The sequence below is a fragment of the Budorcas taxicolor genome, chromosome 10 (assembly GCF_023091745.1).
Source record: "Budorcas taxicolor isolate Tak-1 chromosome 10, Takin1.1, whole genome shotgun sequence".
In the NCBI taxonomy this organism is placed as follows: Eukaryota; Metazoa; Chordata; class Mammalia; order Artiodactyla; family Bovidae; genus Budorcas; species Budorcas taxicolor.
The window spans coordinates 46,471,123-46,488,922 of record NC_068919.1 but is presented as its reverse complement, the minus strand read 5'-3'; the positions used below and the strand labels follow the sequence as shown (position 1 = coordinate 46,488,922).

The 17,800-nt window shown below is 36.1% G+C and overlaps 1 protein-coding gene across 1 annotated transcript in view; it reads right to left on the bottom strand.

Annotated features, from left to right (window-relative positions):
• The window catches only part of VPS13C (vacuolar protein sorting 13 homolog C), a 176,085-nt gene that overhangs the window by 96,050 nt on the left and 62,235 nt on the right, over nucleotides 1-17,800 (bottom strand). The window contains exons 21-30 of the mRNA XM_052647403.1: nucleotides 16,599-16,713; nucleotides 15,534-15,670; nucleotides 14,242-14,365; nucleotides 12,814-12,931; nucleotides 11,094-11,223; nucleotides 8,306-8,384; nucleotides 7,499-7,638; nucleotides 2,955-3,108; nucleotides 1,972-2,051; nucleotides 397-456 (exon numbers count right to left, since the gene is read on the bottom strand). Coding sequence (XP_052503363.1) covers nucleotides 397-456; nucleotides 1,972-2,051; nucleotides 2,955-3,108; nucleotides 7,499-7,638; nucleotides 8,306-8,384; nucleotides 11,094-11,223; nucleotides 12,814-12,931; nucleotides 14,242-14,365; nucleotides 15,534-15,670; nucleotides 16,599-16,713 — 1,137 coding nt within the window. The remainder of the gene's footprint in view (nucleotides 1-396; nucleotides 457-1,971; nucleotides 2,052-2,954; nucleotides 3,109-7,498; nucleotides 7,639-8,305; nucleotides 8,385-11,093; nucleotides 11,224-12,813; nucleotides 12,932-14,241; nucleotides 14,366-15,533; nucleotides 15,671-16,598; nucleotides 16,714-17,800) is intronic.

Genomic DNA, 17,800 nt, shown 5'->3' with positions numbered 1-17,800 from the left:
CTCTCATTTTCTTTTTAATGTTTCCTAAAACAACATTTTGCCTCTTCTTCCCTTATTTGACTACCTTAGTGTGGCTCCAGAGTACTCAGCATCTCTCCTTGTATTTCACATTCTTTCTGAGCCCTGCATTAAATGATATTGTCTGGTTTGTTCAGAATCCTGTTGGTTCTTTGTCAATTAAAGTTTCCTCATCTACAACATTCCCTCCTTTAGAAATAATCTGGATGTGATACAGTAAATTTAAATAAGAGCATTATTATCCTGAATCATAAATACAGAGTATGAAAGACATTTATGAGGTTAATTTATAACTTCTAATGGCTCCTCAAAGGATACTTAAGACTTCCAGAGTAGGTTATTTCCAAATAGGATGCAGTCTTCCGATAGAATTTCTACCTTAAATGTTTGTTCAGTTTTTTCAAAGGTAGTTTGAAAACTGGGTCCATTCTTATCAGCCTAAAAAAAAAAAAAGTTCTAAGGAAGGAATTAAGACCAAAGTAAACAAATCATTTACTTATAATCATTAATTTATTTATATTCAGTTACAACTGTATTTTAAAATACATTATATATTTAATTTTATTATCATTATTTTAAAGTTACATCCAAATCTATTTATTATAAGAGTACAAATTTGTCCTCCACCTTTAAACAGAGGAGAACATGGCATCACTCACTTTTGGGAAATGGCTAGGGATCAGAAGGATAAACTACGAAGGCTAGAAGGTTTCAAGGTAGTCTAGCCCATCTATTAGAAAGTGAAAGAAAGTGAAAGTCGCTCAGTCATGTCCGACTCTTTGCAACCCTACGGTCTATACAGTCCATTGAGTTCTCTAGGACAGAATACTGGAGTGGGTAGCCTTTCCCTTCTCCTGGGGATCTTCCCAACCCAGGGATCGAACCCAGGTATCTCGCGTTACAGGTGGATTCTTTACCAGTTGAGCCACAAGGGAAGCCCAAGAATACTGGAGTGCATAGCCTATCCCTTCTCCAGGGGATCTTCCCAATCCAGGAATTGAACCAAGGTCTCCCGCATTACAGGAGGATTCTTTACCAGCTGAGTCACAAGGGAAGCCCAGCCCATCTATTACCTAATGTTTAAATCCCATTAGAAAGTCTTCAAGAAGTCTATTTTAGGATATCTCCAGGAAAAGAAATCTCACTTTCTTAGAACTCCAAACTTTAGAGAATTTTGATTTAATGAGGTCTTCACACTGAATCAAAAACCCATCTCCCATCATAATTACCAACTGGTTCAAGTTCTGTCCCTCGGGAATACATAAATTCAAAGTTTTACCTCCTGTGAGAAGCCTTCTGGCTAGATCAGTATCTCTGCCTCCCCACTCCCACAGCGCTTTGTGTTCTTCCTTATTAAAGAATCAAACACATTATATTTTAATTATTGTTTACCTATCTCCCTACTGGTCTACATATTCCTTAAGAATAGAGAATGTTTTTCTGTATCCCAAATGTGTAACAGAATCTGACACAAAAGACATTCAATAAATAGTTACTGAATGATCAAACAAATCAACTAATCTTGAATGAAACTAAATGCCATCAGTTCCTGCAGCATTCTTCATGTATCATACTTCTGAGTCACTTCCAAACCCTGGCAGTTCTCTACTCAATCAAATCCAATTTGACTGCATCCCTTCTGATGTAGGATACCCAGCCAAATATTACCCATACAAACAATGAATGCAGGTGGATGAATGTCCCCCAGAAGACAGGAGAATTTATTTCATCCAGGCTTCCATCTTTGTAGACAAGAAGTCTGGCTTTATAAAATCCTAGTCCTGTACTTGAGTGAAAGAGAAAGAAGGTGTACAAATGGAAAGAGAACCAGTAGATTTCCCTGTGATTTAAAGCTATGACACAAAACAACAGCCTTTAATAAACTACTCTCATCTTTTCCCTCCCAGAGAATAGAGTATTAAAATAAATATATAAACATTCTATGACCCTTACCTTAATGTACTCCACTTTTAAAAGATCTAACCCAGGTTTGTCAGAAGAGCTAATCAAGTGAAGTGGCTTCTTTTTAGATCCTGAATTAAAGAAAAAAAAAAAAGTATTTCAAATAAACTGCTAACAGGTACTACCAGATATCCTCTACATCCTCATGAAGATATACCAGTCACTGCCTCCAGAAGCCAGGGAGGGAGACGTGATTTATCCACTGTTTTATCCATCTTTTATTATTTGCAGTCTTATAACTCCTGTTTATGAGATAGCTCAGAATTTTCCATTGGAATAATCTTCTCTAAGGGAAATAATAGCCTAGGAAATTACTGTGGATTCATTCCTTCATTCCTCAAACATCCAATGAGTACACAAGATGTACCCTGGAATGAATAAACCATAAAAGCTACTGAGAGAATTAATTTTATGTCCCATCATTTTAATTTTTATAACCGGATGCTGTTTCCGATATACAAACACTACTGAACTGAAAGAACAAGGATTTCAGTATTATAAGACCAGAGATAAATTCTAAGTTTTGCTATTCATAAAATGCATAATCTTAAATAAGCCACTTAATCTCTCTCTATTTAACCCTTCCTTTGTTTGTAAAATGGGAGTAATACGCCCTATATAATAGGGATTTATATGGACTCTCTGAGGCAGAAGATCATAGTAGTTAAGAATATAGACCCTAGGGCCCAATTTCTAGGGTTTTAATCATGGTTCAGCCACTACCTAGCAGTGTGATCTTGGGTAAATTATGTAACCAATTTACAACTTCATTTCCTCTTGTGAAAGCTAGAGATAATACCATTGCCTATCTCATAGCATTGTTATAAGGGTTAAATGAGTTAATATTTATAAGATGCTTAGAACACTTCTAGCTACTATTTATTATAATTATTACTAAATAAATATGTGTTTCATATACTCAAAAGTGATAATAAAGCTGTTATTGTCTATTATTTCTATTTTATGGTTATTACCTTGAATTTCATGGTAATCCAGGCTGATTTTCTTTAAATAAGATACTGCAGTTAAATCAAATGTTCTCATTGTAGCCTCTGTTCCTAACTGAGTAACATTAAACACTAGAATTGTATCTTCTTCCTTCTGTTGTTTGGTAAATTCCAGAATCACCTAAAACAATCAGGATAGCCAAAGAAAGTACTTTGAACCATACTTAAAATAAAAACACAAAATCCTTCTTCATATATATCATCAAGACAATAGCAGAAATTTTGCTTATACTCTTCTATTACCATCAAGCTATTTACCATGATTGGATGTTATCATCTTAAACTCTATAATTGAGAATATAACTACATCTATCTAGAAATTGTGATGAAATTTTATAACCTTATTGATTTACTCCTTTAATTTAGTAAAAATAGAACTACATGAATTCTTCCTTAAGACGATTTTCTAAAACCTATACCTCAAAACTAAAAGTCATGTTTGGTGATAAAAGAATCATCACCATTAATGTAAAAAGTAAGACAAGGATGTTTACTATTACACTACTATTCAGATTTACTGCAGAAATGACAGTCAGTATACTTAGCCAAAAAAATAAAATATATATGTTTTTAAAAACGTGCAAGCTCTTTGATCTCCATCAAGAGATGGAGGTCTTTGTCCCCTCCCTTAGAATTTGGGCAGGGTTATAATTGCTTCAATCAATAGAGTACAGAGCACTATAAGGATTTCCAAAGTCAAAAAGGCCATGAAACATCAACCTAGGCTTTCTCATTCTAGGGGAAGCTAGTTGCCAGATAAAAAGTTCAACTACCCTGACGCTGCCATGCTCAGAAGGCCAAGAGTTGGCACTGTGGTCAACAACCCCAGCTGAGCACCCCCCTACCAAATCAAGATCCAGTATCAACTGCCAACCTCATGAATGAGCCACCTCTGAGGCCCTCTGAGTGTTCATTCAGGTCACTGCTACTACAATCAAATCTGACTAAAAGCACATGAAAGACCACATGCAAAAACTACTAAATGGGCTCTCCCAGAATTCCCAACCCACAAAACCATTAGCAAGATAAAATAATTGTTTTCAACTACTACATGTTGGGAAAACCTATAAGCCAGCCATAGTAACTAGAATAATACAAATCCCAGGAAAAAAAACAAAAACTAATATTATCAGCTGTGATATAAACATATATCTAAGAAAAATCAGAGTGTTAACTGAAAAATAGAAACAGTGAAACAGTTCTATGAGATCATTCAATACACAATTGAGATACAAAAATAAATTTCAAATAAGTCAGTAATTTAAATGAAAGCATTCAAGTCATATAATAAATAAAATCATGAGTAAATATTTTTGTTATTGTTCAGCTGCTCAGTCATATCCAATTCTTTGTGACCCTAAGGACTGCAACACACCAGGCTTCCCCTTCCTACACTATCTCCCAGAGTTTGCTCAGACTCATGTCTATTGAGGCAATGATGCCATCCAACCATCTCCCCCTTCTCCTCCTGCACTAAATCTTTACAGCATCAGGGTCTTTTCCAATGAGTCAGTTCTTCACATCAAGTGGCCAGAGTACTGGAGCTCCAGTTTCAGCATCAGTCCTTCAAATGAATATTCCAATGAATATTCAGGAAATGAGTATTTCTTTTAGGATTGACTGGTTTGTTCTCCTTGCTGTCCAAAGGACTCTCAAGAGTCTTCTCCAGCACCACAGTTCAAAAGCATCAATTCTGTGGCGCCTAGCCTTCCTTATGGTCCAACTCTCACATCCATACATGGCTACTGGAAAAACCATAGCTTTGAATAGGTGGACCTTTGTCAGCAAAGTGATATTTCTGCTTGTTTAATACAATATCAAGGTTTATCATAGCTTTTCTTCCAAGGAGTAAGCGTCTTATAATTTCATGGCTGCACTCACTGTCCACACTGATTTTGGAGCCTAGGAACATGGGCTGATTCCACTGTTTCACCATCCATTTGCCCTGAAGTGATGGGACCAGATGCCATGCTCTTAGCTTTCTGAATGCTGAGTTTTAAGCCAGGTTTTTCACTTTCTTCTTTCACCTTCATCAAGGTCTTTAGTTCGTCTTTACTTTCTGTCATTAGGGTGTCATTAATAACCTCTGCATATCTGAGGTTATTAATATTTCTCCCAGCAATCTTGATTCCAGCTTGTGCTTCATCTAGCCCAGCATTTCTCATGATGTACTCTGCTGCTGCTGCTGCTGCTGCTGCTAAGTCACTTCAGTCATGTCCGACTCTGTGCAACCCCACAGACGGCAGCCCACCAGGCTCCTCCGTCCTAGGATTCTCCAGGCAGGAACACTGGAGTGGGTTGCCATTTGATGTACTCTGCATATAAGTTAAATAAGCAGGGTGACAATATACAGCCTTGACATACTCCTTTCCCAATCTGGAAACCAGTCCATTGTTCCATGTTCATGTTGCTTCTTGACCTGAATACAGGTTTCTCAGGAGCCAGGTAAGGTGGTCTGGTATTCCCATCTCTTGAAGAATTTTCCAGTTTGTTGTGATCCACACAGTCAAAGGCTTTAGCATAGTCAATGAAGCAGAAATAGATGTTCTTCTGGAATTCCCTTGCTTTTTCTATGATCCAACAACTGTTGGCAATTTGATCTCTGGTTCCTCTGCGTTTTCTCTATCTAGCTTGTACATCTGGAAGATCTTGGTTCACATACTATTGAAGCCTAGCTTGAAGGATTTTGAGCATTACCCTGTTAGCATGTGAAATGACCACAACTGTGCAGTAGTTTGGACATTCTTTGGCATTGCCCTTCTTTGGGACTGAAATGCTAAACACACCCTAAGACTAGAATATAAAGCAAAAATTAGATAAATTTCATTATATAAATATTTAAAAATTTGGAATGGCAAAAAAAAAAGGTCAAACTGAGAAAAATATTTCAAATGGCACTACTATTTTTTCTTAGATGATTTTGATTGCTTATCACTTTAGTTCATTAATTCAATACTTTAAAAAATATTTATTGAGCTCCATCTTCCATGTATAAGAGAGTGCCAGCCAATTAGAACATCAGAATAACCAGGACAGACAAGGTCCTTGTCTTCATGAAGCTTACATTCTAGGGACGTTAGGGGAAAGCAAAGGTTACTCTCCTGCATTGGGCGGTCAGGCCTTTCTAGTAAGTCAGCATTTCTGAAGGAAGTAAAGAATCAAGTCATACAGGAAAAGAGTTTTCCAGGCAAAAGAAAGAGCAAGCACAAAGAATATGTGCTGGTGCATATAAGAAACCAAAAAAGCAAGCATAAGCTCCACATGGCAAGAAATTTGCTCACTGCTGTAGCTCTGTTATTTAAAATGATGCCTGGTATTTGTTGACATTGATAAATATTTACTGAAGGAATGAATGAAATGTGGCTGGAGCAGAATGAGCAAGGCAAAAGAGAACTGCAGATGAAGCCAAAGAAGTCACACGGTGTGACTTATAGATCATGTAAAACACTGTAGTCATGGGAAGATTTTAGCCCTTTACTGTGAGTGAGATTGAAAGCCTCTATCAGATTATGAGCAAAGCAATGGCATGATCTGACTTTCCCTAACAAAGGATCACTCTGGGTACTGTGCAGAGAACAGAGTGCACGATAGAAGCAGAGAGACAGGTAAGAGCCTTCTGCAATAGTCCAAGCAAGAGATGATAAGGACTCGGACCCTGCAGAAGCAATGGAACAGAAGGGAAATCATTTGAGAATCTTATGAAGGTAAAGTCAAGGGGCTTTCTAATGTGTTAGATGGAAATATGAGAGACAGGTAATTCAAAGGCGGCTGAACTTGGAGAACACATCTTTCTTTAAACAAATCCCAATAATACTCAGGTATAAAACAGTCACTAAGAAACACCTCCTTTTTATACCTTTTCTGTTTTCTTTCAAAGCAATAGATTTTCATTTAAAATTCCTTAGTACATAAACAGCAAAGAGGCAAAAACAAAAAACTATCATCTCACTGTACAGAGAGGAACACTATCATTTATTTTAAAAAGGTGTGTTTCCACGTGTTTAATTTCTAAATGGAATTATATCCTTGGAACTGCAACCTCTTTTTTATCCCCAAATAAAAATATGCTGTGAACATCGCTCCATGTCAATGTTTCCTTTTATTATTACATGACTTAATGACTTTAAAGACAATGCTGCAAATTTAGGCTGCTTGCATTTTTCTAAATTATAAGCATGAAAATAAACTGTTATTTAGATTAAAAGTTGAAAAAACTGAGGGAAGTATGTCACAGAAATTTTCTACAGAAAAGAAAATCCTAATTGAGAGTCTCAAGCTTTTCCAGAATACATCAGATATACTGTAGATCACACATATCAGTTTTTACAAAATAACATTTTATTTTCTTAGAACTATGTGCGTGTGTGTGTATACACACATGCATGTGTGTGTGGGAGTAGGGAAGATAGAATACCACATTTTAAATATATTTAATGCTTGGGTCTAGCATGAGACTGTTTATAAGGACAGCAGTAACAAGAATATATTTATGGACAAACAAATATACATACCTCTTTAACTTCAAACTTTAGTAGAAGATTAATGAGCTCCTCATTTGGGGCCTCAGGAACTTTTTTCACATCTGACGCTTTCGTACTTTTACTAGGCTGTATGTCTCCGTCCTCAGCATCAAAATACTCATCATCAGATTCTAAAGGAAGAAAACTGACTTTAGAGAATGTCTATCGAAAACTGTGTAAAACACTCTAACTGAAATAGCTCAAAAGTCAACTTCATTTATTAGACAAAATCTTCATATTCAGAATCATAATACAGCTTCTAAGTTCCAAAAAGTAACTCAACCTGGCATGGGATAATCATATATAAAATCAAATTGTCTATTTCCTTCTTCAACATTTCTGATTGCTTTTCACTTCAGCTTATTCATTCACTTTTCAATAAAATATTTATTGGGTATCATCTATCACATATCAGTCTGTACTAGCCACTAAGGATACTAGAGTGGCCAGGACTGACATTATCCTTGCCTTCATCAAGTTCACATTCCAGTTCTAAATCAAAAAAGATCAGTTAGACCAGAGATAAAGAAAAGACTCAAGTAGAGATCAGGGACAAAAAAAAAAAGGAGCTTATTTAGAATCTTAAACACTATCAATCACAAAAACACTTCCATACAAACAAAGAAACTCAGGAATAAATAAAAATAAATGATTTAAAGTCTCACTGTTGGTTAGTAGCACAACTAGAAATAAAACCAGTCAAATACTACAACACTTTCACAATTCTTTTGTCAAAATTGTATTTCAATATACTAATTTATAGATTTTGTTTAATAAAGAACATTTTACTCTCCTTACCTGATTCAATGCCATCCAGCAACAAGGGCGTACCAAGTAGGCCTTTTGTTCTAGTTGATATAATAGGAATTGAGGATACCTAGCAAATAATACAAAAAGTTTTTTAAACATACTAATTTGCAAATATACATAAATGAGATAAATACTTAAAAAGTAATAGAAGTGAGTGAGAGCTGGATAGACACTTACACAGCACACAAATCTTCCAACAAAGCACACTTTACAATCAACTAACTAATGGTTGGCTGGAGTTTACTTATTATTAAGACTACCACTTGCAATTAAAAGAGCAGAATCATGTATAAGTAGTAGGTGAGTTTGCCTATTATTGCATCATTCAGTTGCTGTCTCTTACAATATTAACCCTACATCTTTTTCAAGGTTTCTGGAAAACAGTATCAATATTAGTTGGCCATCTCAAATTTCACTTCAAAATACATGGAAGCCTAACATATATTTTATATTATAAAGATCAATTCCAAGTAAAGTGATCTAGGGCTTTTAAGTCTAACACATGTGAAAACTTTATAATGATAATTATGTTTGGCAATATTTTAAAGAAGATTTCTATGTCACCAGTTCAGTTCAGTCTCAGTCGTTCCCGACTCTTTGCAACCCTGTGGACTGCAGTACGCCAGGCTTCCCTGTCCATCACCAACTCCCAGACCTTACTCAAACTCTTGTCCATTGAGCCGGTGATGCCATCCAACCATCTCATCCTCTGTCGTCCCCTTCTCCTCCTGCCTTCAATCTTTCCCAGCATCAGGGTCTATTCAAATGAGTCAGTTCTTCTCATCAGGTGGTCAAAGTACTGGAGTTTCAGCTTCAGCATCAGTCCTTCCAATGAATATTTAGGACTCATTTCCTTTAGGATGGACTGGTTGGATCACCTTGCTGTCCAAGGGACTCTCAAGAGTCTTCTCCAACACCACAGTTCAAAAGCATCAATTCTTCAGTGCTCAGCTTTCTTTATAGTCCAACTCTCACATCCATACATGACTACTGGAAAAACCATAGCGTTGACTAGATGGACCTTTGTTGGCAAAGTAATGTCTCTGTTTTTTAATATGCTGTCTAGGTTGGTCATAACTTTTCTTCCAAGGAGCAAGCTTCTTTTAATTTTATGGCTGCAATCAATCATCTGAAGTGATTTTGGAGCACAAAAAGATAAAGTCTGTCACTGTTTCCACTGTTTCCTCATCTATTTGCCATGAAGTGATGGGACCAGATGCCATGACCTTAGTTTTCTGAATGTTGAGTTTTAAGCCAACTTTTTCACTCTCCTCTTTCACTTTCATCAAGAGGCTCTTTAGTTTTTCTTCACTTTCTGCCGTAAAGGTGGTGTCATCTGCATATCTGAGGTTACTGATATTTCTCCCGGCAATCTTGATTCCAGCTTCTGCTTCATCCAGTCTAGCATTTCTCATGATGTGCTCTGCATATAAGTTAAACAAGCAGGATGACAATATACAGCCTTGACCAACTCCTTTTCCAATTTGGAAACAGTCAGTTGTTCCATGTCCAGTTCTAACTGTTTCTTCCTGACCTGCATACAGATTTCTCAGGAGGCAGGTCAGGTGGTCTGGTATTCTCATTTCTTTCAGAATTTTCCATAGTTTGTTGTGACCCACATGGTCAAAGGCTGGCATAGTCAATAAAGCAGAAGTAGATGTTTTTCTGGAATTCTCTTGCTTTTCAGATGACCCAACAGATGCTGGCAATTTGATCTCTGGCTCCTCTGCCTTTTCTAAATCTAACCTGAACATCTGGAAGTTCACGGTTCACGTACTGTTGAAGTCTGGCTTGGAGAATTTTGAGCATTACTTTGCTAGCATGTGAGATGACTGCAATTGTGCAGCAGTCTGAGCATTCTTTGGCATTACCTTTCTTTGGGACTGGAATGAAAACTGACCTTTTCCAGTCCTGTGGCCAGTGCTGAGTTTTCCAAATTTGCTGGCATATTGAGTGCAGCACTTTCACAGCATCAGCTTTTATGATTTAAAATAGCTCAACAGAAATTTTGTCACCTCCACTAGCTTTGTTCCTAGTGATGCTTCCTAAGGCCCACTTGACTTCGCATTCCAAGATGTCTGGCTCTAGGTGAGTGATCACACCACTGTGGTTATCTGGGTCATGAAGATCTTTTTAATATTGTTCTTCTGTGTATTGTTGCCACTTCTTCTTAAGATCTGCTTCTCTTAGGTCAATACCATTTCTGTGCTTTATTGCACCCATTTTTGCATGAAATTTCCCCTTGATATCTCTAATTCTCCTGAAGCGGTCTCTAGTCTTTCCCATTCTATTGTTTTCCTCTATTTCTTTGCACTGATCACTGAGGAAGGCTTTCTTATCTCTCCTTGCTATTCTTTGGAATGCTGCATTCAAATGGGTATATCTTTCCTTTTCTCCTTTGCCTTTCATGTCTTTTCTTTCCTCAGCAATTTGTAAGGCCTCCCCAGACAACCATGTCTGGTTTCTATGTCTACTTTTTCTTAAAACACATTTCCTAAAAGTGAAAAACATTTTTCCTTTCATTTATGTATTTTTGTTTCGTTCTTCCCCACAAAAGACTTTATACCATCACTCCAAAACAGGGGCAACCATAGGCTAGTCTTTATTTATTTACTCAGTGTACAGAATCAATTACAATTAACCTTAAAAAAAAATCTCACGTAAATGAAACTGGCCGTAAACGATACTGAAAAACAAAACAGCTCACAAAAAGATGAAAAAACTCACCATACATAAAGATGTAAAGATATTTAGAATTTTTATTCTCTCCATTTACCTGTTTCTCTGGAGACTGTGCAGATGATTTCTGTGGCAAGGGTATACTGTTAATCAAACATAGCACATCTTTCATCTTCTGGTCAGAAATTTTCACATGCATCAGAGGAAGCCCTCCGGATACTTTAAATCTAAAAACATAATTAATTAAACTCCAAGGTTTCAAGGTCGAGCTTCTCTATACTATGGAAGAGGGAAGGGAGTGGAGAGGAGATTACCTTGTGGGGTCAAAGTTACCTTGGATATGTTTTAATCTAATTACATTAATGTCTCAACACTGTCAGGGAATAGGAAGTTCTATGTAAACCAAGTTGTGTATCCTTCTTAAGCAGCCAAACTATCTTAAGGAAAACTTATTTTTTAGGAAGATACTCTGAACACAAATTGTCTATGTTTTAAAACCTGAAACACTGTATATAACTTACTTGCTGGTGTTAAAGATCTGTCACTGTAAACATCAAAGAGTACCCACCCCATCTTTCTCTACCTCCTCATCTCCCTTTAACTGATTTTATAGCATTCGTCAGCACCTGACTTAGTATTAAGCTTCCTCCAGAAAGAAAACTCCAGGCCCAAGAGGTTTCACTGGCAAATTCTACCAAACGTTAAAGGAGGAAAAAAACACCAGTTCTATATAACTTCCCTCCCTGAGGCCTGATACACTGATGCCAAAACAAGAAACTAAGGCACAGGTCAACAGCCCTCATAAACAGAGATGTAAGGTTTTAAAACTTCATGACAAAATTTTAGCAAGCAATTTCAACATTTTAAAAGAATAATACATTACTACTAAAACAGGTTTATCTAGTAATGCACGGCTGGTTTAACATCCAACTGATGAAGAGTACCAATGAACTATACTAGATACACCCAACACAAATAAACCTCAAATCAATTATAATCAAAGAAGTCAAACAAAAAAAGAACTGAAATTGTATGATTTTATTTATATAAAACTCTAGGAAACTCCAACAAACTGGGAGTGTCCGAAAGCAGATCAATGTTTCCTGGAGACCGAGGGGAGAGAAGTTGGCAAGAAAGGATGTGAGGGAGAAAATACAAAGCAGCAAAAAGACTTCTGAGGATGATGGATGTGTTCATGATCTTGACTGTGGAGAGGGGTCCACAGAAAAACACTTACATCAAAATTTATCAAAACTTATCAAAATGTATGTTTCAAACAGATGCAGCTTATTGAATATTGGTAAGACTTCAATAACACTGTTCTTAAAAACGCAACAAAAAAATATAATTATTTACTTAAATTCAAAATTCAGTTTCTACTTTCCATTCCCTTAGATTATTCTCAAGATTTATATGGCTTCATAATCAAAACAGCTTGTGATTTTTAAAGATTTTTTTTTAATATAGAACCTTGAATTTGATCCATCCGAAAACACATAGTATACATACTGTTGATTCACTTTGCTGCACAGTAAAAACTAACACAACACTGTAAAGCAACCATATGCCAATAAAATTAATTAAAAAAAACAGGGATAACCAACTTTTACAGGATGTGAAAGCCCAAATGCTTCTGAAGTAAGAGAGGTGATACGTAATTCAAATAAACATTTTCTTTAAAATGTATTTCTGCTATAAGATAATCATTATTTTTTGTGCCCTTTAGAAACCTAGCTATGGTTTCTTAAAATTCATTAACTGATGCAGAATTATTTCACCTTGTTGATTTTATAATATAAAGAAAACTCATACATTACCTTGCCATTCTAATATCTTTTTCCACCATTGCTTTGGCCAACTCAACATGAATATCCATGGGTTGCAATATATGCATAGTAGATGGATGCTGAAATCGACACTCCTTCCAGTTTTCATCTTAAAAAAATGTTTACTTAAATGACTATTTTTATTTACATTATCAGATGTTCTATGGAAAACTGATCAGAAATAATTTACAAATATATTCAATGATACTGACTTTTACTTCTTTCAACATACAAGCTAAATGACCTATTTTTTTAATTGACAAATGTCAAAGACCACGATATAAAAATAATTCTAAATATTTATTTGAAGAATGTTTTTTTATAACATCTTACATTTTAAAGCCAACAGAGAAAAAAATCTAGGAATTTACTGCCTTTGATTCCAGAATTAGAGATCAAGGCTGGGGAGCTGCAGGAAAAGAAAAAGGAGAAAACGGGGGGAAAAAGAAAAAACAGGTTTCTGGCAATTATTCTAAAGGAAAAATGAGTTTTATCAAGCAAGATTTTATGACAAGAAAAGTACAATAGTCACTTCTCTTCCAAATAAGAAGGTTCTAAAGACAAACTTCCAATGATTAATAGAACCCTACATCTTAATTGATGGTAATAAATAAACTTCTTTATTGCTTATAATTCAAACAATTACTATTAAGTATATACAAAAGAAAAGGCAGCTTTAATGATCTGTACAGGTACTCTCTTCAAGAAATTAATATTCAGGCTCTATCTATAAGACTAAGTACAGCACTATGTATTTATATTTTTAAAAATCTCAGCACTCCCACTATAGTATATACTCTGCACATAGAAGCCACGTCCTTTCCTCCAATGATCTTCCACAGAGTGATATATACTCAAGGATATTTTGCAAATATATATTGCTTCTAGATACTAAAGAAGTATAGAGAACCAGTGATCTTCATTTAAGCAGTAGAAAACACCAAAGCTTTTGGAAAATAAGTTCACTACCTTTAAAGATTATATCCATACTTCTCAAGTATCAAATGTAATATTACTCAAAATAAAAACTAGGCTGATAGTAAAATATTTTAGAAATGAAGGCAGCAAGGGGAAACAACACTGAGACACCCCAAACACCCTGGGATAGGGGAACGTGAGCTAAATGCAACTTCTATTTTGTCTTTTATGCGAGTTTTATGTCACATTTAAAAAAAAAAATAGGCAGTGACTGGACTTAGATACAAACAATACTAAGTACCCGAAGATGAACAGCCACCATCTCTATTTGGAATTGTGACAAAGATTTTCACTGAGGGGCTCCTATTTGGTTCTCTTAAGTGACCAGCAGCACACATGTTCAAAATGTCATCAGGGATGATATACATGAGAACATACATATCTATTTACCAAAGCTATTCAACATAATTTCAAGATGCTGAAAATTGAGCAACAGTTTACCTGATCTTGCAAAGAGTAGCTGCACACTTTTTATTTCAACATCAAACTTGTCATATGCCTTATCCATTATCTCTTCCAGAGATGAATTACTAGTCTTCTGCAAACCTTGATTTTTACTGTTAAGCTAAAATGGAGAGAAAGCTTAATTCTTTAACAGAAAAATCTATATATCAACATAAGTTGTTTTCTTAAAGCCTAAATAAAATTAAAATATTGCTCTTAATGAATTCACATTTTGCTTCAGTTTCTGATAGTTATTAGCAAATATTTTATTTGGAATATACCATATGAGCATATATCTCTATTATGTTTGGATAACAGGTACTCAGCATGCTGACATTAATTAGAAGATGAGTTACAACAACTCTCTCTCAATCTGTCTAAACATGCAACAATTCCTGGCTCTCAGCAGCTGTCACTACTTGTGGATCAAGTTCCCCTACAATTCATCTTAAACGCTCCACCATAAAACAGGAGGTTTTATTCCTCCCTCTCCCCACTACATAAATGAATAATTAGGCCATTAGAATTCAGCTGCAATCTCAACTTCCTTTTCCCTCTGCCCAAAGGAATCAAGGATCAATTCAGGACAATAGTTTTTGAAATCTTCACTTTTTCTCAGAAGATTGGAATGCTGGGAGGAGGTTCAACATCCAAGCCCTTGGAGTTCTCGTATTCTAATAGTTGTTGTCAGTGATTTAACAAATATATAATCATATTTGCATAATTCTCTATTCTCCAGATATATAAATGAACAAAGAAAACTATGCAATTAGATTTTAGAAACCTAGGAACGCTTGAAAACTAGAAGTGCATCTTTTTAATTAGGAAAAGACAGCGGTAATCCAGCCTTCAATATCAAATCATCCACCATTTCAGAAAAGGTAAGGTGTTTTTTTTGAATAGCCATAAAATACATATAACGCTTCCCTGGTGGCCCAGAGGTTAAAGCATCTGCCTCCGATCCGTGAGACCCAGGTTCAATCCCTGGGTTGGGAAGATCCCCTGGAGAAGGAAATGGTAACCCACTCCAGTATTCTTGCCTAGAGAAACCCATGGACAGAGAAGCCTGGTAGGCTACAGTCCACAGGGTTGCAAAGAGTCGGACACAACTGAGTGACTTCACTTTCACTTTCACTTTCACACAATCTATGTTAAGCGTGACAAAATGCTTAACAAGAAGTAATTCTAGGTTTAGTTTAAGTGAACTTTGAGAGAAAAACAGCAAACTGTCAGACAGCTAGCTACTAAACTGAGCAAACACAGGCAGGCAGGAATGTATACACACCTACCCGAAAGGTACCAAAATCTAAGATGAGAAGATCTGACTTTTCATGGTGGAAACCGGTCTGTGGAACTATTAGATAAGAAGGCTTCAGATTTATCCTTAAATCAAGAACTTTTCGGGTTTCAATAATATGTGTAAGTCCTACAAGAAGAAAAAGAAATGATGAAAAATGGCCAAATTTAAATACATTAATATAATCATATTATTAACGAGAAAAAGAATGTCACTTGAATAGTATGTTGGTGAAGTTCTTTCCACAGATTAGGTCCTCCACTTGGCGTGTAAGTTTAAATCATATGTGATCAACGGGAAACAATCACACTGCATAATACAATAAACCTAACACACCTAGTATTTCAGTCAGAGATTGAAAAATTCGCTATTTCTTTAGTTAAGTGGGCTTCCCTGATAGCTCAGTTGGTAAAGAATCCGACTGCAATGCAGGAGACCCGGGTTCAATTCCTGGGTCGGGGAGAATTGCTGGAGAAGGGATAGGCTACCCACTCCTGGAGAAGGGATAGGCTACCCACTCCAGTGTTCTTGGGCTTCCCTCGTGGCTCAGCTGGTAAAGAATCTGCCTGCAATGCAAGAGACCTGGGTTCAGTCCCTAGGTTGGGAGGATCCCTTGGAGAAGGGAAAGGCTACCCACTGCAGTATTCTGCAGTATTCCATCGACTGTACAGTTCACAGGGTCACAAAGAGTGAGATACGACTAAGTGACTTTCACTTTTCACTTTAGTTAAGTAATCAGATATAGTAGGTAACTGGAATTTAGAGGCCATGATGCACAAAAGTATGTATCTTGAAAACTCGATTCACACACAGCATGGTGAACAGTCACTTAAGAACTGAGACAGGGAACTTTTACATTTCAAGTTTACTCTGCAGCACAGGTTCCTAAATTGAACAGCTGACAGAATCATCTATGCCCCATATCATTCTCTTTCTCACCCAGTCTGGCAGGTATATTGAAGAAAAAGCTACCTACACTATTTCAAATGTAGTGTTTACATTAGAAGAGAAAAAATTTTTGAGAGTTGAGATGTTGCTTCTGTATCAAATTCTTTACCTGTAGCAGTTCTCTCTTTAATTTCCTCCAGCTTCATCAATGTAGCTGATGTTATTTGCTCAAGATCCAATCCCCTATTTGACTGAAAGAATTCAACCACTGCATTGATGGTTTTCTGTAAAATCATTGAAAATATAAGCAAGTTATACACAGTATTTTCCATATTATAAATTTTAAAGTTACAGTTTAATTCTAATCAAATCTGGCTCTGAACTGAGATGGCACTTCCAAAGATAAGCTACCCTCCTACGTCTCCTTCTGGAAGGAAAGAGAACCTGAAAAAAGGTATACGCCATTTAAGCTTATTGAGAAGGCAACAAAGCTGTGCATATCATTAAGGCGACCTTGAGTATGTTTGGTGGTATCATGTTGATGTACCAATGGGGTATTACTTCTAGTCTTAGCCACCAGAATGTATACTGCAATTGGATTCCCCTGTGGTCTAAAGTTTAGAAAGGAAATAAGAAAACTGTTCTGCCCTTACCTACCTCTAAAACTTCAACTTAAAAATCAGACATTTTGCAGAAAGAATGAGTACTGGGGACTGGATATACAACAGTGCAAAGGTACTTAACACTTCTGAACTATACACTTAAAAAACGACTAAGATGGTAAATTATATGTATTTTGCCACAATTTAAATTTTTTAAAAAATCAGAGAAAACAGTAAGTTCTGCCTCTTACCCACACTGTGAATTTATTTCCATAACTATACAGTAAAAATGAGTCAGAGATCTTAAAACACAAAGTGGGCCAACCAACAAGTGATGGAATAATGAAGCACAACCTTCCACGTCTTGGCTAGCTCAAGATGAATTACAAGAGTCTGAATAAAGATGGAGCTACAGATACAGAACTGGAGCCAGCTTCTTCAATAACACAGAAATGACAATGCTTTTTTCTCATGTGATCAGTATCGAAAATTCTTTTATTTGCTCCTAAAGTTCCTTAAATTGGTTACAAACAATGAGGACAAAGGGAGAATAAGCAAAAAGAAACTGGAGTAGAAAATCAGTATATAATTACTTGTGAGTAGTTAATTGGTATAAAAGGCAAAGACTTCTTTAAGAATATATTACCATTTTTAAAAAATTTAACACAAGCATAGGTAGTATACCTTACAGTAGAAAAAAAAATCTGTAGTATATTAAAAATCAAAATTAACTGCTGGGATATCCCTGGTGGTCCAGTGGTTAAGACTC